The sequence below is a fragment of the Gymnoscopelus braueri genome (genome assembly GCF_963280865.1).
Source record: "Gymnoscopelus braueri genome assembly, chromosome: 4".
NCBI lineage: Eukaryota > Metazoa > Chordata > Actinopteri > Myctophiformes > Myctophidae > Gymnoscopelus > Gymnoscopelus braueri.
In genome coordinates this window covers 21,169,370-21,193,306 of record NC_137605.1, presented here as the reverse complement: position 1 = coordinate 21,193,306, position 23,937 = coordinate 21,169,370, and the positions used below count along the sequence as shown (strand labels likewise).

The 23,937-nt window shown below is 41.7% G+C and overlaps 1 protein-coding gene across 1 annotated transcript in view; it reads left to right on the top strand.

Moving 5' to 3' along the window:
- Positions 1-23,937, top strand: part of mindy3 (MINDY lysine 48 deubiquitinase 3) — a 53,329-nt gene that overhangs the window by 21,493 nt on the left and 7,899 nt on the right. The window contains exons 11-12 of the mRNA XM_080426314.1: positions 8,034-8,106; positions 17,521-17,593. Coding sequence (XP_080282440.1) covers positions 8,034-8,106; positions 17,521-17,593 — 146 coding nt within the window. The remainder of the gene's footprint in view (positions 1-8,033; positions 8,107-17,520; positions 17,594-23,937) is intronic.

The following is a 23,937-nucleotide window of genomic DNA, read 5'->3' as shown; positions in this document are numbered from 1 at the left end:
GCGTGCCGAGAGACATTTGTGCTCTGAGAGTACTTTTTCTAATACAGATGCAATGTTTAACCACATGCAATGCAAACCCTAAAAGAAATATATTTTAACTACTTTAAACCTGACGCCCCTATTTGGGCATGTCGTTATTAAAAATAAGTCGGAAAAGCGATAACGGCAAATCTACAAGCTCACAACGTGTCACGATGTGTTCTTTGAGATTTTGACTTGTCTATTGGTGTCCCTTGGGCACAAAGGCCTTGTCATAAATCATGTCATACATGGAGGCCTGTTACTGTCTTTCTGTACTAACACATGTTTGAAGACATTGCCCTGGACCTCTGCTTTGTCCTCCCTGTAAGGAGATCCCCACAGACACACTCTGTGGCCACTAACGGCCTCTTCATCACACACAATAACCTGCATGTATGGAGGGCGGAGCAGCACCGACGCATACACACACACACAACAATAGGAGTAACTGTACCCCCCCACATGTCTGTCCCAGACTGATTTTAGAGAAGAAAGGAAAGGAAAGGAAAGGAGAGAAGGACAGCCGAGCGAGTGGAAGGGTGAGGAGGTGAGGAGGGTGGACACTCCAAAGTGAAGTACCTACTTATGTTCACAGAGGTAAGACAACAGGACTGGAGGGAGGGGAGTGGAGAGGGAGAAAGGTATGGGGGGGGGCCCACTCATGCCTAGATATAAGGGAGGAAGTGAGTCTAACAAAGTAAAGTACCCACTCGCGTCTAAGGTAAGGAAAAAGAGAGAAAAAGAAAGAGAAGAGCTACCCTGCAGAATCCCGAGTGTTCAATTAACTCTTCGAGAGGGTCAAAATGGATCCGGTTGTACTGACCACTAACAAAATGGTGAAATAAAAAGGAAGTAAAAGGTGGGTTCTCTCTCTTCATCAGGACCACCTTTTTAGTCCGTTGGCATCAAGTGTACTAATTCTGCTGCTGCGTTAATCTCCTGAACCCATCCATTGTTCTACTGCTGATGAGCATTAACGTTACTGCCCTCAAACTAGAGGCCGAAATGTAAGACCTGTTCCTAAAAATAGACACTTAAACATTGTCCAGGAATTCCCCCATCTCTCTGTCCTTGTGATGACATTTGGTTCTAATACAGCACACACACCCTTGCTGACAGCCAGGCCTTTTTTTGTTTTGTGAGGCTGTTGACTCTTCCAGAAGCCTTGTTTGACTTCAATAAATAGTCTCTGTTTCTTCTCAGCAGGAATGTTCTGCATTACTCTGTTCCCTCATATTTGGCCCATTGGAGTGGTGTGTGTGTGTGTGTGTGTGTGTGTGTGTGCGTGCATGCGTGTGTACTGTGTCTATTTCTTTGTGAGTGCTGTTCTTAACTCTATTCAGGGCAGTTTCCTACTCTGTGTGTGTGTGTGTGTGTGTGTGTGTGTGTGTGTGTGTGTGTGTGTGTATATTGTATCTTTGTGTAGATGGTCAGTACTTGTTGTATTGCAGTCAGGGTGAAATGCGCTCCTTGATTTCATAAGACACGCTCGCAAAGACTTGGCATCAATTCCACTGTGTGCGTGTGCGTGTGCGTGTGCGTATTCAGAGATTGCAGGCTTGTACTCCAGAATAATCAAATAAAAGGCAGCAGGGGACAGGTCTAATAAACAAACACACACACACACACACACAAATATGCACACCTTAGTTTACACATACAGACACGCATGCACACACACAGATGCCTCAATACACTTGTAAATGTGCGTGCTCACACACACACACACACACACACACACACCCTGTTCCCTGTGGAGTGTTCTCTTCATGACATGTTTTTCCAGTGCTGCAGTGTCTTCCCATTTAAGCGTGCACACGCAGACACACACACAAACAAACACACACACACCCTGTTCCCTGTGGAGTGTGTTCTCTCTGCAGTGTCTTCCCAGGCTTGTAATGAAACCACATCAAAGACTGCTGGCCAGACCTGTCATCACACACACACACACACACACATACACATACACATACACATACACACACACACACACTGGCATACACATACACATACACACACATAAACAAACACAGATATACAGTTAGACACACAGATGCACTCATTCACATGTAGAGAGAGACACAAATGTGTGTTTGTCTGCGTCGCTTACTTCTGAGTCAGTATTTGTCACATGATCATTAACCTCTAATATGTGTGTGTGTGTTGATGAGGGGTCATTAGTCTTGTCTGCCACACGCACATAACTGCAACCACAGTATTATCGGCGTGTTGTCCTTGGTTTAGTTACCAGGTGATGTTATTACCTCTGTTCTGGCTTGGGGGGAGGGGGGTGTAATAAGCTGTGATTAGCTATCGCATCCTGACTTGAGTTAACTGTAGGACTATAGTCTCATCCCCCATCGTCTGGCTAAGCAGGACTAGAGCAGTGGTTCTCAAACTTTTTATTTATTTCAAGGATGCCCATAACTCTTGAGAGTATTCAAATGGAACCAAATTGACCATTTGGATCCATTTGTATAGGGATCGGGCGAAAGGCGTGGCCAGGCCCAGAAGGACGTAGTCCCGGTGGCCATCTTGGATGATCACTATAACAACAGCTCGTATCAACAACATTGACAGTTACTCACGACGTGTCCTGAACGCATAAACTACAACGAATGTATTGGTAAAGGACAGAAGATGGACCAGACAATGCGTGACAGAGAGATACCATACAGAGAGAGGCTGAACGTGGACGCAAAGGCATGCTACCTGGGGGGGAAAAGTCATTACATCTGTGCCCCAGATGTAATGACGGTGCCCAGTCAGAGTCACAATCATTCATTTCATAGGCTGGTTTACCTAAAAAGAACATAGTTTCTTGCTTATTGTGTAACCGAAATAAAATATAGTTTTATCCCTGTTTAGTCCCTGTTTATCTCAGCCACCGTGAGCCACCCACGCTAGACAACTTTTCTCAGACTGGACACATAGAGAAACAAAACTTTTTTTGTTAGCTCAATCTCATTGTATTTAAGATATTCGATAGCATTTTTTTTTAATGCCAGATGTAGCTAATACGGCCGCAAACTTCCCATTAAAACTGCTAGCTTAGCCGCTAGCCACTTAGCCAGGGCTCTGCTCTGTGAGACTCCATCTGATCAGCACAACAGATGTTTATATTTTTTATTGTGTGCTGTCATGCTTGTTGGAGCAGAGGTAGAGAGCCTATATGTGTTTGGTAATGTTGTTGAAGGTTATGTTATTTCGTCTGCTGACACCCAAGCCATATGACGTTTCTTTGATCTCCAACATCTGATCTCCATAGTGTTGTTGTCAACAAGCATAGGACTACAGAGTGATGTAGCAGAGCATCAAACTGGTCATGTAAGATGGGGTCAAAAGTGGGCGGAGTTAACAGTGACTCGTCACTGTGCCCGATCCCTATACTCTTGAGGTACAGCCCTGTACGTAGAGATGTTATGATTCTTCCCGAACCGATTCCGACACACGATGTGTGTATCGGTCGATACCGAGTACCGATCCGATACTAATGCGTGAGATAAACATCTAGGAATAAATAACAGTTCCATTAATACTTGTTAAAGTGCAGCCATTAGTTAGTAAAATAACAATGCAAATAGTACAGTAAGGGTATAAAACTGTAGTGAAACAACTGAGTAGGTAGGTTGGAGAGGCTTATTGTCTGTATCAGCCGAGAACGCAGGTGTCTATCCCCGCTACAATGCGCTAGACACCTGGAAACTGAAGCATTCAAAATACAAAATAATTGCTCACTGTAAATGAAATATCATCACGCTATACATTATTTGGTATCGGAATGGCATGGACTGGCATGCTTGCTGATACCAATACCAGCATGTTAGGGAGTATCGCCAGGTTATCCGATACCAGTATCGGTATCAGCACAACTCTACCTGGGCTGGGTCCATTAGAAACCTCCTCAACGAACCCTGAGGGTCCCTGGACCCCACTTTGAGAACCATTAGACTAGAGCCTATGATATGCTGATGGCACAGGTTCTACAGTGGAAAAGAAGAACCCTTCTACACGGTCCATATATTTGGTTCTGTTACCAAGAACCACGTGAAAAAGAAACATTTGTAAAGGTCCATATTGTATGAAATGTTTTTTTTATAGAACCTGAAGGTTCTCTGTTACCACTAAAACTGTTCCATATGGAACCATTGCAGTTTTTACGGAGCAATACAGTAAGTCATTTATGACTATAATGTTTCTGAGCCTGTGGTTCAGGGCCCAATGGTGGGTTGAAAGCATTTCCACCCAGGCCACAGATTAGTAACAGCACAGGGAAATGTACATTGTGTCACGACTTAAAAGGAGAAGGTCAAATCCAGGTTCCATGGATTTACGTTACTGTACTGAGGCCAGCTCTGTACTAAGTATTAAAGCTACTTTTCAGCACGTCTCTCCCATCGGGAGAACAGCCTGACCCCCTCTCACCTCCACAAGTGAAACTAGCTAATGACAAATCTACTGTGTGATTTATGGAGACTGTAACATTAACACAACTGACCCCGCTGGTCCCTACACGCCATATGACACAAAATGTGTGTGTGTGCGCACACGCACGTGAGAGAGAATGTCTGATTGTTTAAAAAGCCAGCAGCTGGAAGACATCTCCTTTCAATGTGTCCCCAAAACCTCATCCACACACCTCTCTTTCTCTCTCCCTTTCTGTGTCTTTTTCCTTTTTTCATCCCATCTCTCTCCAACCCCCCTCCACAACTATGGCCCTCGATTTATCTGTCTCTTTCACTCCCCTTGTATGTCCTGAGGACTCTCCCTGTCTTTGCTCGATTATCTACAACTAGTAAATACCCGTCCGGGGTTATGAGCACCCAAAGTATGTGCATTTTGGGTTATGCGCTGTGCACAGACAGTATATCAGGGATGGAAAGTGACTTTGTACTTGGTCCCTGCAACAGTTCCAACACACATGCGCTCGCGTCCGTTGCCACGTCACAAACCCACAGTGAACACTCACGCACGCGTGTGAATTTCTTTTTCGTCATAGTTTAGCATTTTCAGAATATCTTTGTAAAGCGAGGGATAGGAGGAAAAAGGGTGTCTTATAACGGATTAATTTCCATTTTTTATTAACTTTATATATTCTATGTGCAGGTATATATGAGTATGTGGCTGTATTATGAGTTGGCTGGGTATACACTGGAATGTTTGTTATTTAGTTTTTTGTTTTAAATTGATGTGTGAATCTGCGTGCTTGTGGCATGAAGATGATATCCAAAGTGCCCTCCCACTCATGAAACGCAGTGTGTGTGGACACTGGCCGTAAACGAAAGTCCTTTATAAGTTTGCAGCGTTGTCTGTCTAACAGTGCCTGTGCGCAGTCTTCAGTTTGATCATTCGTCCCATAGCTTGGGGCGCTATAACCATGGCGACGACTCCCATAGGCCAAACCTAGAATCTCCGGTGTTGACATAAAAGCGCTAATAAACAGCTTACATTTTGGAAAAGTTAAAAACGGGCGACATTATTTGGTGCATATGCTAATAGATGGGCGTGTTCAAATTCAGATCAATTGCTCCAGCCATTGAGGAGAACTGGGCAGGACAGACAGATTCTAAACAGACAGATCCTGTCCACAGAGTTTTCCTTAATTATATGTAGGGATGTAGATAATCGAGCAAAGACAGGGAGAGTCCTCAGGACATACACTGGGAGAGAAAGAGACACATTTGTGTGGATTTATTAACATATGCATGTAGATTCTACATCTTACCTACAGTACCTACTCAATCCATCCATTCAATTCAGATTGCTTTATTGGCATGATAAAATGTTTTACATTGCCAAAGCATACATATAACATAAAACGGGTCGCAACATTACGAATACAATCTAAAGAGAACATACAGTATATCCTAACAATGATGATAATGAAAATAAGTATCCATCCTCTCTCAACTCAATGTTTAGCTACCCATAGTAAGTCTTTATGTGTGCAGCTTGTTTATAAAGCCACACGAATCACAATTTAGTGTTCAGTGGCGCTGCCTCACTACACAGGGACAATCCAACGGCATCGTCCTGCATTGACAAACTGACTGTGTACACTACGCCATTTGACGTAAACATTGAGCTGTTACAGTAGATTGATACAGTCATGGACTGTGGTGTTGAAACGTTTTGGCATCGTCAGTGCTTCTCAGTACATTAACACTGCAGATGGCCATTTCATTCAAATGTTATGAAGAATATGTTCTGCGTCAGCTTTAATGAAGTCAGATGAGCCAGCTTTGTTTTCCCTCCAAAACACAAACATTATAAGGTCAGGATTGGAGGGGTTGACTCTGAGAGGATCAGATGTGTTCCCAGCCCGTCAGAAGAACTGTCACATGTCACTGATATTAATTTGTGTTCCCCTCAGGCATTGTTGCTCTTCCAAGCTAAAGTCAGCAAACAAACACAGTAGATGTGAACCATAAATCACAGTGTATCTCTAACACGCCACTTCCTCTCACTGTGTTTACAGTCCAAACACAGCGTCTCACCGCATCACTGCATCACTTAATAACCCAATAGAGTCCCACTGATTACACAGAAAACACATACACACAAACAAGCACGCACGCATGCATACATGCATGAACACATACATGCACACATTCATATGTGCATGCACACACAACATACAGTATAGACACGTACAAATAGCAATCATTCTTTATGTAAACACAGATCACACACACACACACGGTCTGCATTAGCAGTACACCATGCTCCACTGCAGGGGTTGTTGTTGACTGTTCGCAGACAGATTGTCTGTGGTACATTATGCTTTCTGTCTTTCGTACGGAAATGCACCTTTTAACCCATTCAATCCGGGAACGCATCTGTGTCATTTTAAGATTCCTTTGGCTGTTCAAAAAAAATAGCAGATCTACAAGCTCATAGCGCGACTATGAGCTTGTAGATCTTCTATTTTTGAAAAATCTTGAAACTTTGTGCAAATCTTAATTATTCTTTTGAAGCGAACATTTATAACTCAAATCTTTGCTTCTGGGGGGTCCCTGGAACAACATATTTTGAGATGGGGGTCCACGGCCAAATACATAATTTTGGGGGTCCTCGACATGATATTATAGCAACATACGTTTTTTCAAAAAACTGTTTAGAAGACATTTGCAGAATCCCCAGAAGCAAAGATTTGAGTCAAACATTTTCGCTTAAAAAAAAAAGATTTTTCAAAGATTTGCACACATTTTCCAAGATTTATCAAAAAATTGCAGATCTTATTGCCACGCTTGTATATCTGCTAAATCTGAAATGACAGAGATGCGTTCCCGGATTGAATGGCTTAAGTTTATTTTTCTTGCATGACTTTCCATGTTTTCTGACCCCCCTGTGAAGCATTGTGAGTGTGTCTGTGTGTGAAATGCAGTGCACAAATAAGGTTTGACTGGACTTGTCATTATTGATGCGAGTCTGTGTGTTGGGTCTCTGCCCAGTGTGCTGTTCTCAAACGTTTTTGTTTCAGGGACCCCCGGTTTGGTGTGCATTAGGCCACGGACCCCTATAACTCTTGAGTGTACAAATGGAAACAAACAAAAGTCCATTTGTTTCCATTTGCACGCTCTCTGAGTGACAGACCTCTAAGGGTCCATTCGGTTCCTATTACTTCCTAACTGCAGTATCATTTGTTTAGCTGGGGACCCCCTGGAACCCTCACAAGGACCCCTGGGGGGGTCCCCGGCCCCCAATTTGAGAATCACTAGTGTAGAGACTGACTACAGACTGACTGACTGTGGGCTTTTCTGATGCAGATAAGCCCATTTTATATTATATCATTTTATGTTCATCAGGGTAGAAAAAATATCAGAAACGGTGCTTGGAGCATATGATGCTACAGTAAACTCCAGTGTTAATTTAACTCTTAAAAGTGTGAAGAATGACTCTCTACAGGTCCGGATTTGCTGCATGACGGAATGAAAATAGTTCAGATGGGTTAGCTGGTCCACACTTATTCAATGTTCTCTTCCTTGCTCTCTTCTCTCTCTCTGTAGGAGATGTCTCTGGTAGGTCCAGAGTCTCCATCAGAGCAGGCCAGGAGGGTCTTCCAGTCATTTGATCCCGAAGGTAATTGAACGACTTCACTTAATTTCACTTCAATATTTTACTGTCCTTCAAAAGCATTATACACACCCAATACCAATCATATGGTCATATTTCTTCACATTGCTTCTTGGCTTCCTGCTGAAGTGAAAACAGACCAGTAAAAGGATTTATTTTGTCTTTACTTTGATTCTCCCAAATACACGCACACAGACACACATTGACAGAAGAATGTCTTGGCCATGTCTGCCCTCTCTTTATCTCAGAGCAGGTGTCTACATAACCTCTCCTCTCCTCCTGCTCAGCTCAGGGTTTAATATTAGAGTTCTCTAACGGGCCTGAAAATGTAAACCTGACCCAAGTGATTTGAAGCACGAGCCCGATCCTAACATACAATAATCAGTGAAAAAACAACCCGATGGGACCTGATGGGTTCAGGCCAAGTATTATGCTAATTGGTCCAGTCGGGCGCTTGGTTGCGCAAACAAAAGAAGTATGCACCCTTGGTTGCACTAAAGAGGGATACTAATGAAATGGCGAGAAGAATGGAACGGATTGGGCAATGTTTTGTGTGTGACCGACTGCCAATTCCCATAGCTATTTGTGGAAATGGGGGAGTACTGTGCACAATGCAGGAGGATGGACTGTTGAGTATCAGGTTCTGATGGGATGGATGCTTGAGTGTGAGTGCTGGGTTTATATCTTTGAGTATGTATATTTAAATATTAATATGAAATGTAGTGTGTTTTGTGAATGGAACTAGAAACGGATGAGCTCATTATTAATGAGGTATATTTCCAATTAAATTCTCTGCTCTCTTCACTTCTCCCCTCTCTCTCCCCTCTTCTCTTCTGGTTGTTTATATTGCTGAGATCAAATCCTGTCACAGCTGAGTCAACCTGCCCCTTCAACATTATTTCTACTTTCTCCTAATCCTCTCTTCATCTTCTCTTTTCCTAAACTCTCTCTCATCCCTCTCCTCTATTTCCTCTCTCTCTCTTCCCCTCCTCTCTCCTTTCCCACTTCCTCTCCTTTCTCACTTTCTCTCCACTTTTCCTCTCCTTCTTCCCACTCTTCCTCTCTCCTCTCTCTCCTCTCTCGCTCTATCGCTCTCTCTCTCTCTCTCTCTCTCTCTCTCTCTCTCTCTCCTCTGCAGACAGAGCGGCAGTTTATTCCTCCTTTCATCTCTTTCAGTTGTTGTTAATGTTACTGAGATCAGAAACCTCTTTCCAGCTGAGTAAACCCCTTCTTCCTTGTCTTCTCTCCCTCCTCCTGTCCTCTTCCTCGTCCCAGCTGAGTCAACCACCCCCTGTCTTCCTCTTTGTCTCTCTGTGCAAGGTGACACAGAGGGACACCTGTAAACACAACTCATAAAGTCCAACACACAACAATCTCAAAACTCTAGTCTGCATCACTCTCCTGATCTTGTTTAATTGGGGCATCTGTAGCTGAATGAGTATCGGAAGGTTGCCCGTTCGACCCTTGGCTCGCCCAGTCTGTGTTAAAGAGTCCTTGAGCAAGAAACCTAACTGCTTACACCTGGTATAGTTCGTCATACAATTAATAACAAAAATAGCCAATCTACAAGCTCACAACATGGCGCATCCCGACACGTTGTGAGCTTGTAGATCGGTTATTTTAGCTAGTTTGGAAAAGTTGGTGCTTGGCGGCATTTTGGAGAAATTTTCGTATGCTCTATAATGCCCAAAACCGGTTTAAAGTGGTAAGACCTTAACTGCTCCCGGGGTGCCATATCAATGGCATCCACTGCTCCTAATAGTTACTATGGGTAAATGCAGAGGAAGAATCTAGTTATGTGCAAAATGTACCATGACAAAAACCCTAACTACAACTAAAGGTAACACAATTAATGTTTAGCCTGGCTAAAACATACTGGCTCGCCTATTTTTGGGCATGTCATTATAGGCAATAATGTCCAAAACGTTAAAAAAAAGGGTATCTGTCTCGTTGGACTTTTATTTAGTTCTTATGTACTCATTCTTCTGCTCCCAGCAGAGAGGAAAAAGACTCCTTTTCTTTAATGAGTTGGATTCTCTCTTCTCCCAATTTCTTCTTTTCTTCTTTCCACTCTTCCACAATGCCTTTAATCTTCTCTTGCATTTTCAGGATCTTCCTCTCGTTCGTCTTCATCTCGTTGGTCATGTATTTATTCGTCTGTTCTCCAGACAGGAACATTTGTAACAAAGCTTCTTTTTCTTTTGTTAGTTGGACCTTCTCCTCCTCCCATTTGGTCTTCTCCGCTCTCCTCCCTTCCTCTATGCATTTAATTTGTTCTTGCACTTTTATGATCTTGTTCTCTGTTGTCTTCATCACGTTCTTCATGTATTGAATCAACTGCTGAGCAGAGTGGAACCTTTGTGACAAGGTCTCTTTCTCTTTAATCATCTGGATTCTCTCCTCCTCCCATGTCATCTTCTCCTTAATCCTCTCTTCCTCCGTGCCTTTCGTCTTCTGCATCGTCAGAATCCTGTTTTGCGGTATAGAACTATAGCGTCAAACTGTTTTTATGGCCTGCTTTGGCGTGGATCTTGGACTTATGTGGCCAGTCTATGATGACACCCCATCTATGACGTAGTATATGATGTAGGACATTTTTGGGAAAAGTTTCAGGCCTTATCGACTGACTGCTTGGCTCTGAAAGAGTCTACTCTAGCCTAATGCCTAATTTATGCTCCATCGCATGACAGAAAATAGCCGACTATCGTTCACTTACACATTGATGTCTTGAAGACACTGAGAATTTGTTTGGATGAAAGAAGAATCAAAAAATGAAGAAAATACTTCATGAATTGAAGTATCAGAGACCGATTTTAACAACAGCAAAATAATATCAAAAATATTTTTTATAAACTCCAAAACACTGCTCATAGTGTGGTTTAGATTATTTTCTACTGAAATCTGGTGAAAAGTATTTCCAAAATATAACCATAGCAGAAGAAAATTAACGTTTTAAACACTAAACGAAAGATGCACGTGCCTGGGCACTCGCATGCATGTGAATGCACTCCGTTTGAACCACACGGGCACTACTTATGCAAATTCTTCACTTGTGCATGTCACGGCTTGAACAAATAAAAATTCTATATCACAGGCTAAGTAAACGATAGAAATAAAGTAATTTCTTGGGTGAAGTATTAATTTAAGTCAGAAATATCAACTGTGAAGATCATGAGGAACGTGTTTCTTTACCTGCACACACAGACGCATGTACCGTGTCTCAGCTGGAACCATGAGACAGTCACACAATGCTGGCAGACTGATAAAATCATCACACACACATTCACATTCACACAGATAACACGCACAAATGGTATACACATTCCACACGCTCATACAGTACATGACACACACATTCACTTAGCACACACTGATAACACATTGTGTCTCACAGTAATAATAACACGCCAGAGGTCCATGCTGGTGAAATGAAGTGTGCGTCTCTGTGATTGAGTAAACAACATTCCCCTTCTCCCTGCTGATCACAACAATATGCTCCCAAAGAGGGAAAGAACATGTGTGCGCAATACAAGCATGCATTTGTGAATTGGGTGGATTTCTTTCTGTCCATGTGTGCATGGTTTTGCACAGTTTAAGCTTGTGTAAGTGTGTGTTCGGAAATTAACACACACACGCACACATTATCTTCATATGTGTGTATGTGAATGCGTGTGTGTGTGTGCGCGCGTGCGTGTGTGAGGTGAGTCGTAGCAGCTGAGAGCAGTCTTGTCTGCTCCGGTTGCCTTGACACCAAATATGTAAACAAAACTGTCTGCTTCACTCTCTGTCACATCGGACAGAGAGAGAGTGAGAGAGAAAGGAGAGGAACGAGAGAGAGCGAGGAGAGGAACATCTAGACTAGAGAGAAGCAGAGCGAGAGCGTAAGAGTTTTCCTCAGCTTTCTGCTTGTTCTCAAATCCATGGGTGGAGCCATGCATGTTCGTCACTAATTCACACACGCACACACACACTCTGACACGCAGACACCCTCAAAAGATACAAATCGACCAAATTCTATTGCATACACAGAAACCTAAACTCACACATACATACACATGGAACACATACAGAAAGACAAATACACACGCATATTTATATACGTAAACTCATATACACACTTGGATGTCCACACATGTTTTAGCTGTTCTTACTGTACAACCTGACAAACATTCACATCACATACAGTACATGCACACATGAACAAAAACTCTAATACACACACAGAAAGACACACATTACGTACGTAACAAAACACAAACTCGTATAGACACAGAGAAGGACAGATTCACATTATACACAACAAAGAAAAAACTCAGACGCAGAGAAACAGACAAATTACTCACACAACAAAATACAAACTTGCATACACAAAGAAGCACTCGCGTTACACGCACAATAAAACGTGCGCACTCAAAGAAACACATTTGCATGTACGCAGAGACACAACTGTGCACATAGAAACGGACTCGTGCACACACATGAAACACAAACTCGTATACAGAGAAACTTGCATGTACGCACGCATGCGCACACATACATACACAAACTCGCATACACACAAACAGATTCAGATATACACACACAACAAAACAAATTCACATACACACAGACTCACATGTACACACATGAAACAAACTCACATACAGAGGAACTGACTCGCATGTATACACACACACAAAACACAAATCACATACACATACTGAAACAAAATGTCATACACACAGTTATGCACACATGCTGACACATACATACAGATGGTGCACACATTGGTTCTCCCTCTCTCACATACGCGCACACACACACACACACACACACACACACTGCAGGTTCAGGGTTGAGCTGAGTGCTGTGCAGAACATAAATTTACTATGTGTCACATGTAGAGTCAGCACTGCTCACTGTTATGGAAGGAAGGCGCCAGACACACATGTTTCAGTTCATTGTGTCCCACTGCCCCCGTCTGTCCCCATGTCCTCTCATCTAAACAGCATCCACCACCCCTCCACTGTCCCCCATCACATCCACCACCCCTCCACTGTCCCCATCACAAACAGACAAGTCCAGTTAGAAGACTGGGTCTTTTCATTTGAAAAGACAGTGGAGAGTTCACTACCCCTTTTTTTCTTTATTGAGACAGACCGTAGGAGAGCTGAGAGTGTGATGACATAGGCGATGTGCAAATGGTACGAAAGCTGAGACTGAGACAGGGTAGGAGAGACAGAAAGCTGAGAGGCAGACGCCATATGTGAGACAGACCGTAGGAAAGCTGAGAGTGTGATGACATAGGCGATGTGTAAACGGTACAAAAGCTGAGACAGAGACGGGGTAGGAGAGACAGAAAGTTGAGAGGCAGACTGCATATGTGAGACAGGTGGTAAGAAAGCTGACAGAGTGACGTGAGGGAGACAGCATAGGAGAGATGGACAGTAAGAAAGCTGAGAAGGGTGACAGACAGTGTAGGAGAGACGAGACCGTAAGAAAGCTGAGAGGGAGATAGCGTAGGAGAGATAGACAGTAGGAGAAACGTACAGTAAGAAAGCTGAGAGGGTAACGATGTAGGAGAGCTGAGAGTGAGACAGTGTAGTAGAGACAGACGGTAAGAAAGCTGAGAGCGTAGGACATCTGAGAGGGGACAGTGTATGAGAGACGGACAGTAGGAAAGCTGAGAGGGAGACAGTATAGTAGAGAGACAGACAGAAGGAAAGCTGAGAGGGAGACAGTACAGTAGAGAGACAGACAGTAGGAAAGCTGAGAGGGAGACAGTATAGTAGAGAGACAGACAGACAGTAAAGCTGAGAGGGAGACAGTATAGTAGAGAGACAGACAGTAGGAAAGCTGAGAGGGAGACAGTATAGTAGAGAGACAGACAGAAGGAAAGCTGAGAGGGAGACAGTATAGTAGAGAGACAGACAGAAGGAAAGCTGAGAGGGAGACTGTTCTGGGATAATGAGTCCAGCCATGGCCCAGACCTTGAGGAGTTTGTCACCTGGTGTGATGACTTAAAAGAGTCGACGATCATTAAACATTCATGGACTGTGTAGAAAAGTAGAAGTACCTTGGGACAATCATAAGACTAAATTGACCTTCAAGCTGAATTTTGAGGCAATGTGTAAAAATGGACATCAGCATTTGTGTGGTCTTAGAAAACTGTCCCTGTCCCAACGACAAAACCACGATGAGCCTTTTTTATCTGCATTTATCGAATCAATCTCGTCTTTTTTTCCCTTGTGTCATGTTTTGGTAACCTGTCTCTGGAGTAAAAACATTCTCTAAACCAAATTGCCAAATGAGCTATCATCAACCTATCAGTTCTATACTTCTCACAGCTGCAACATCAAGTGAGCTTTCCCATCCTTTACATGGTGAATTTCAGCTTCGTTGCTCCGGCAGCCGTTTTTTAGGCCCTGAAGTGGAAAAATAAATCGCAGAAATTATTTTGAACCTGCAGCCATTGTACAACTAAACAAATGGTGCAAGTTGAATCCTATATATACTTCATTGATCTGAGTCCCCCAGCAGTCAATTCTAGGTTCACTCCTTTTTTCCCTCAACAACAACATATCTCTTTGCCAAAAATATCAGATCTACAATGCATTGCTTGGCAGTGTGTCGTGAGCTTGTACATCTGCTATTTCCGTTGAATGTTTGCTTAAGCAGTGAGTGGGTGAGTGTGTATGTGATACTAAGTGTGTAGATGCACTTAAAACGTTCTAAGAAGAAGGTCATCGTGACAAAGTGTTTGTTTAGTTTTCATGTCTTCTTATTTTTAACTGGATTGCTGAATCTCCCAGTGTGTAAATCAAATTTATCCTGGTTTACGAATGAAGAACCTTGAACCTTGAGAGAGAGTAGTAGTAGACAGTAGGAAAGATGAGAGAGAGAGAGAGAGGGACGGACAGACAGACAGACAGAGTGACGAGGGTACAGCAGGGAATAGATTCCAGCTCAGTGGGGGGGTATATATGTGGTTCCAGAGCGTCTTAACCACTTAAACCCTCTAGACATGGTAAACTGGAATTGAGTTGGCTCTGTACGTTAACCGTTTTTTTCCCCATCTACTCAAAATCTACAAGCTCACAACGCATCACGTTGTGAGCTTGTAGATCGGCTGTTTTTGGATAACGTTCTCCCCAGAATGTCGATGCTGGAGTTCAAGTGGTTAACCACTCTCAACAACCACAAGTTCAACGCTTTCATCATTTAATAGAGATGCACCAGTCTCATACATATCTACTGTAGTACTGATATGTTAAGTACAATGGAAATGTTCAAGTGAACCAATCGTTGGCTTCAGCACTGTTCATGTTGTGAGCCTGTTCTCTGTGACAGAGATCGGTTATCTTATAAGCCACAGATGCAACCAAATGTTAACCACTTAAGCCCTACAGTATATACAAAAATATTTTTATAAAAGCTTTGAATATTTTCCACCTATGGCCTAGGCGGCTGGCCTAGCGGTCCGGCCACTTAGTCTCCAATTCAGCCTGACAGCGTGTCGCGGGTTTGAATTCCGATTCTGACAACCTTTGCGGAGTGTCACTCCCCGTCTATATACTGTATACTATAAAGATGTTTTTTGGGCTTTTTCTGCCTTTCTTGAAAGTGCTTGACCAGTGTTGCTAAGTCTACTTATTATAAGTGACTGTGGGATTGTTTTTCTCTAAAGGCTTGTAAATATGGGTGGTTGTGGTTTTTTGGGCTTGTTTCCTAATGTTGTTCAAACCAGTGGTTCACAAATATTTTCATGTCAAGGACCCCCAGATTAATATGTATTTGTCTGCAAACCCCCATCTGACACATTGTGAGCTTGTAGATTTGGCTTTTATCAAATAGTCTCTGTATATAGGGTTCAAGTGGTAAACCAGATTTGTATGCTATATTAACTAGTTAAGCTGGGGAGCCCCTATGTTTGTGATCATGTAGCCTAGTCGCTTCTTTTGGGCTTGTTTTCGTAGACCTGGCCACTTGTTTCTCTCGCAAAATCTGTTCACTACATTCAATCTCTTCAAGCCCCAACAACTAAAACAAGTGGGGGGGGCATTTGGTCCTCACCAGTGGTGGAAAAAGTACTCAAATTCCATACTGAAGTAAAAGTACCAATACTGCAATATAAAAATACTCTGTTACAAGTAAAAGTCCAGAATAAAAAACTTACTTGAGTAAAAGTACAAAAGTATTGGCATCAAAATGTACTTAAAGTACCAAAAGTAAAAGTACTAAATATTTGAAAATAGCCGATCTACAAGCTGACAACGCGTCGCGATGCGACGCGTTGTGAGCTTGTAGATCTGCTATTTTCAAATAGCCTAGGTTTAAAATAGGTTTAAAGTGGTTAATGTGTGTTTCATTATATCATAATTTATATCTGAAAAGTAACTAGTAACTAAAGTTTTCAAGTAAATGTAGTGGAGTAAAAGTACAATATTTGCCTCTGAGATGTAGTGGAGTAGAAGTAAAAGTATTGGAAATTGGAAATACTCAAGTAAAGTACAAATACCTCAAAATTGTACTTAAGTACAGTACTTAAGTAAATGTACTTAGTTACTTTCCACCACTGGTCCTCACAAGAACAGAAGACCACGTGTACATTCACATCATGTATTTGTATTGATTTGAACGTGTGTCAAGTCCAGTTGGGTGTTTAGTTCCCGTTGAGTTGAATGGACTAGGGCAGATCTCAGATCTGACCCGCACTGTTAGTCAATTAGTCCTGTTCACACCGTGTGTGAGTGGGGTTGACATAACCGTATGAGCCACACACCATGCTCATGTGCTAGTGCTTAAACAAGACAGATAACACACTCACACACACATACACCCACACACACCATGGGCAAACACCCATATGTTAGTGTTTAGCGTTGGTCCTCTCTCAGGTAGAGCAATCATCACTGCTCTGGAATGTAGGTCAGACACAGGAGAGGACAAGGCGTGTGTGTGCGTGTGCATGTGTGTGTGTGTGTGTGTGTGTGTGTGTGTGTGTGTGTGTGTGCACATGTATGCGTGTGTGTGTGCACATGTATGCGTGTGTGTGCGTGGTGGATGTTTTTACTATGAGACAGGGTCCGTCCCCAGAGCCTGCCAGTGTACACAGTGTTTGGTCAGTATGGAAGGTGTGTGTGTGTCAGGGTCATCCAGTTCATCAACCTCTATTTAAATCTCTGTCTTAGTCTGTGTCCTTAGACGTTAACGGGTGCTTTGTTGACATTAGGGGTTAACACAGACATCACTTTAACACTGCTATTACAACACATTACAAATATACAGTACTACTTTACATTTAGCAGTGTTGTTGATTTCCCTCATTTTGGTTACAATTCACAATCTCTCACTGACTCCGTCTTTCTCTGTTTTTTTGTTTTCCTCTTTCTGTCTCTGTTTGTCTCTCTTGTCCGTCCGTCTCTCTCTCTCTCTCTGTAGATAATGGTTTTATCTCAGCCCCTCTGTTGGAGGACGTGATGAGAGCCCTTGACCTCGTCTCTGAGCCCGACTAGTAAGTCTTTACATACTCAAGGTTTTTATTTTGTGTGTGTATGGAGATGTATGTTTGGCATGCATTTTCAAGGCATTGTGTGTATCAGAGTGTATGTGTGTATGTACGTGAGAACTAGAGTGTGTGTGTGTGTGCCACCTGTATGCGTCGTTAAGTTTCCAAGTCCAGAGTCACGGCCAGGCCAGGTCACTGCTCTGGTGTCAGGTTTCACCAGCAGACCAGTGTAAAGTAAGAACATAGAGGCAGGCACGATGAAAGACCAAGAAGAAAGACAGAGAGAGAGAGGGAGGGAGGGATAGAGACCATTAAGTGCAGGAAGAAAGACGGAGAACGCGGGAGGAAATGTTTTAAAGCGCAGGCTTCAAAAGAGAGCAGTAAGCCGGGCTGTGACTCTTCTGGCTCCTAAACCGTGCTCAGCGGTGCTCCAGACCCACACATGTTCAAAACATCACAACACCCCACCCTGCAGAAACAGGCAGGCTCCCCGCTGCACTCACAATCACAAAAACATTAGCGCCAAGCATGAGCGTCGCACAAGGAATTAGTTTTGGCACGTAGTGCAGGAACGAGCCAAGATTGAACCTGATTTATCCTTCGGCGTACGACTGTGTCGCGTGGTGATAAAAGCCGGTCTACAAGCTTGTGACAAGTTGTGAGTTTATAGATCTGTTTTTAGTTTTTGTTTTTTTGGGGGGGGGTCGTGCAGTGTTTGGGTCGGAGCAGTGTTGGTTTGAATGTAAATCTATATGCTATTGGACACCGCTGCAGTATAGCCACTTAGTGGTCAATATGCCTGCTAGCGTTGACATGAAATTAGAGTGGTTTGGGTGCAGAAGTGCATGAAACAGGCCACATAATCACCAATTAGTCTCGGTTTCTGGTGCGCTTGACGGAGACAGTCTCTTGTGTTCCTAAATAATTTGGACCAGCTTCTCAAGATCACAGAAGTAAAATTAGTAATAGCCAAAACACAACTTAAAAAATTAAAAATACTCTAAGAAATATGCTAAAACGCTCTCCCAGGATCCAGTGAACGACGGCCTGATGTCATCGGTAAGCGCTCCATTGACGATGAATCGGAGGGAGTCACGCCATGTTTGTGTGAGCTTCTTACAACCCTAATATGTTTTCATTTCTTTGTCGTGCTGACAGTTTTGCACAAGGAGCTTGTCCACATCCCCCAAATAATAAAAAAGAACCCCTCCCAGGGTAACGGCAGTACTGTGTCCACAAAGACTGTCTCCCGCTAGCTGTCTATGGACCAGGTCCAGAACTAGTCTCCTGCTGACATGTTGAAGATAGACATTGTTCTTTGGTGTATCTCTTTCGAAGAGACACAAATCCTAGATTGAACTGACCGAAGGGCATTGTTTTATGTCATGTCCTTTCTAGAAAACAAAGGTCTATTGTAAATCACAATATGCAAGAATTACATGTAGAATATGAGGGACTATGAAAGATTTTAGGTTAATATTCCCTTGAATATACAAATCAGTATATACCCAGAATCATCTGCCATCTCCATCAGCATTTATTAAAAACATGTCTTTAGTGTTTGGTCACATAAATCACATTCAATTACACGCTGCTAAACAAAGTCGTGAGTCGAATAACAAGGCTGATTATTTACAGGTCAGTGTCCTGTCAAAAATAAAGCCAAGCACTCTAAAGTATCAGCCTTCTGTTACAGCGTTTTTTTGGCCACCAAGCATCTTCATTCTTTACGTCTCAAGGAAACAAAAGGACTACTGTATAAGTGTAGAAGAATAACAGTGTATGAAATTTGTTCCACGAGAATTTTCCCCAGGAGTTACTTGTCCGCCAAAGTGTTGTCAGCTTGGCCTTTATGTCTAAAAGCAAACAAAACACTGTGTGTTCTATGTGTGTACATGGCCAAACTCGGAGGGGGTAGAAATGGACTTCTAAGGGTCAGTTTTTAGATCCAAGGATAGCGGATTGTCGTCATATAAATTCTAATTTTGGTTGTAGTATTTGTGATTTATTACAGTGTTTATGTGTGGGTAAAATAAGGCAAAGCAAGTTTATTTGTATGGCAGATTTCGACAATGTGGCAGATTTTGACAATGGGGTAATTCAAAGTGCTTTACAAAACACACCAAGCATTAAGACATTCATTACTGCAATAGAAAAATAAAATTAAAAGAAAAAACATCTCAGTAATAGGACGTCAGAAACAGTAAGGTTTTTTAGTTTCGAAAACAAAAAAGAGGTATAGCATGCCTGCAGTTCTTAGTGTCTGTTCCAGATACTGTATGTGGCGCAAAAGAAAACAAATGCTGCCTCTTAGTTCTGTATTTAGTTCTGATTCTGGGGACATAAAACAGACCTGCCCCAGATGACCTGAGAGGTCTGGATGGATGGTTCACGATATAGAACAAGATCAGAAATGTAGTTTTGTCCCTAAACCATTCAATGCTTCATAAACCAACTGTAGTATTTTGAAATCAATTATTTGACAGACAGGGAGCCAGTGTAAAGATCTAAGAATTGGGGTGACATGATCTACTTTCTTGGTAGTAAGTAAGGACTCGAGCAGCAGCGTTCTGAATCAACTGCGTTCGTCTGATCAATTATTTTAGGGAGACCTGTAAAGACAACATTACAGTAGTTACAGTTGTATGGCTGTTGAAATTCAGGTCTGAGTCCATGACTACACCAGCCCAAGCCAGAAGATTTCTGGCTTGGGCTATGGTTTTTAACATAAGCTGAGCAATGCCGTTTAATCGTTCTTCCTTGGTTCCAAAAACAATAACTTCAGTTTTGTCTTTGTTTAATTAAAGAAAATGATGGCACATCCAATCGTTGATTTGTTCAATCCATTTGCTCAGTGTTTGTATTGGACCATAGTCCGTTGGTGATACGGTTATTTAAATTTGTGTAATCTGTTCAACTATGGTAACATATATTTGTTGTTTTCTATAATCTGAGCCAGTGGAACATAGATGTTGAACAGATGAGGCTCCAGAATGGAGCTTTGGGGAACTCTGCATGTCATTTTTGTCAGCTGAGATGTGTAATTACCTGTAGACGTACAAGTAGGTACTCCCTGTCCCTTAAGTATGGTTCAAATCAGTTTAGTACTATAGTCAGTAATGTTGTGTACACTACTGCAACTATTTGACTACTATAAACACTAGTTTATACTGTGGCAGTAGTCAAAATAGTTGAGGGATTTTTTATTATTATTTTTTTATAAAGCTGTGACAATATATTTACAGCAGATATTTAGCTTTGGGCCCTGACGTTGGGTAATTGGTTCTCTTAATATGTCTATGGGTAATTGTTGTCATACTGTACTTGAAAAAGACCGCAAGGTCGAAATGTTGTATATTGCTGCTGTGCTGTGAATACAATTGGAGCATTTTAAAGTGAGTTACGAGCCCCCATTTTTGTCATGATTCTGTTTTTGCAGTTTGGCTCAGCACCAAGAAACAATGTGCGTTATTCTTTATTTGAATAATTGTTGTCAAACAAATAATAGTTGTCATATGACGTGACGTCAGTGTGGTGAGCTCAAACAGCAGACATGCAGAAAGAGAAAAGGGTCAAAACAACAAAAAACATGGCTATAAGTTTCAGTTCTAGACTGCAATCAACAGTGTGGAAATACTTTAATTACTGTTGGTGAAATTAATACATTTGTTCAACGAGTTATGTTTGTTGAAGTTGATCTTCTAATGACCGAAAGTGGATGTAACTTTGGTTGCTATTGAGCAAAGAAACAAAGAAAGTATCATTTTCCGAGTTATGCCATGTTAAGGCAGAATAGAAGAAAAGAGCCCTGTTTTCCCTGCAAGAAAGCAGTTGACAGTATCTGCATAGTCCTTTATATCGCAAATAACTTGCCAATCCATACTGTCGAAGCAGCAGTGCACCTTTTTAAAACTGGTTTCTTAAAACCTACTGTACGTTTCTGTATACGCGGTGAGGAGAAATGCAGACGAGTGATCGGATTTTCCATACGCGCAATAGGGATCTATAAGTGTTGTGGAGCGAGGCGTAACGGTGATATCGAATTTTATTGCCAAGTACAAGAGCAGCCTCTGGATGTGCATTTTCCACAATGCCGATAACCAGCTCCAATCACTAGGACCTGGGTTAGAACCACATGGTTGCCCTGTTTAAGTGTCCCTGAGCAAGAGCAAAGAGTCCATAAAAGCTCCAAGGTGTGTCATTGTGCAGCTGATTCTAGTTCAAAGACCAGTGTGACCACTGTGCAGACAGTTCCCCCTTCAGGGTTCAAAATGTTGTCACGAAACACAGCTACGCATTCAAATCCAGAGGGTTCATTTAACCCATGATTAAGACCTGAGGCCGATTCAAAAAATGTCTTCAAAATCTTCCCAAACAGTTTTCTGAAAAACTTATGTTGCTATATCAGTGGTTCTCAAACTTTTGCATGTCAAGGACCCCCTTTTTAAATTTTGTTCCAGGGAGCCACAGAAGCAAAGATTTGAGTAAATAATGTTTGCTTTAAATTCTAATTATATATTCAAAGACTTTAACACATTTTCACGATTTTTCAAAAATAGCAGAGCTTGTATATCTGCTATTTTTGAATAGCCAAAGTATGAAATGCTTTTTAGCTCAAATCTAAAATGACACGGGTGCTTTCTCGGTATTAATGGTTTAAATCTTGTGAAAACGGACACTTAGCAGTCCATTTTACACTTAGAGTTAAATTATCACTGTGGATATTACTGTGTTGGAAACGGCTCACAGATAGAAGATGCCTGTCCTTTGATGCAAACAAGAGGCTACTGTAGTTTGAGAGCATCAGTCCCCACATCAGCCAAACATCAGCTGAGAGTTACAATAAATCCCAGCAGGATGTTTTCCATCCATTATGGGCTCTTCAGACAGAAGAACATACTGTAAGCCTGAATATTCACACGCACATCTGATCTGCCACTACCTTCACGTCACGTAGTGCATGCTGTCTAACCACCACACCAGACAACACAACACAACCCTTATACACAAAACTAAATCACGCTCTAGGGTTTCAAACATCAGCCAATAGTGATAGGTCGATATTAAAGACGTTCTCTGTTTTTTGTTTAGTTAATGTCTTTTTGTAGCTTCCTTGTGAAAATCCTTAGTTTCTTTCACCCTGCATATCTCATTAAAGGGGAAATCCACCCATTTTCAATATTTAACTATGTCATTAATATAGCATAAAGGAGTTGTGTGGAAATAAGAAAAAATTAAAAAAAAAATTAACATTGCAAAAAAATTTAACATTGCAAAAAAATTAACATTGCAAATTACACTGTGATGACTCATCATGGTGTAATTTGCAATGTTAATTTTTTTGCAATGTTAATTTTTTTTGCAATGTTAAAATTTTTTTTTATTTTTTCTTATTTCCACACAACTCCTTTATGCTATATTAATGACATAGTTAAATATTGAAAATGGGTGGATTTCCCCTTTAATGTAGTGTTTTACAACAAAATCTGTCTTTAGACATACAGCAGCATTCACCTAATCCAGGTTTGACATAAGGAACGCAACTTTGGCCGTCTGTGACGACACAGGCCAGGCGAACGTCAATCATAGCATCACTAAATGCATGCATTTAGGCGTATAATGACTGGTCAATGAGGAAGTATGCAGCGTGGTTGAGTGACACAAAAACAATACACCTCCGTCCCCAACACATGGGTCAATGGGGAAGTGACTGGCTCATGTTTTTTGCAGTGGTGGGTTTAGTGTTAATGTTCTGATATTCTCAGTGGATACTTGTTGGATTACCCAAATTCCACAGCATCAAATATTTACATCGCCTATTCATAGATTCTGGAATACTAAATGAGAGAAAAGATAGAGGTACTGTAAAGCTCCTTTTATGGATGGTTTTTGGAGAAGAAAAATACTTGACATTTATATTTATTGAACAGAGATGATTCTTCTAAGGATTTAAACCACACTAGGGGGACATAGAGAAAGGATCTTTAAATATCAAATTACATTTGTGTGCCTATCTGACAGTTAAACATTGTAACAAACACTATTTAAATCCTGCAACTTTAATGAAATGAAGTCCAACATTTATTCCCCCTAAAGTTCCTCCAAATTAAAGTGCATTCCTGACTTTTGACCATTTTAAAATCTGCCCATTGGCTATATACATTTAATTATCTAGCTTTTGTCTAGAAGGTGGTCTAGAAAGTCGATATTTCCAAAACATCAATAGGAGCCAATTATTTGATATACCACTCCTCAATCACCTCCATCCCACAGCCCCCAAACGCTCATTTATTTGACATATTACATGGAGCTCAATGTTCTCGTCTGGGTATGAGTCTGCCTTCTCTCCT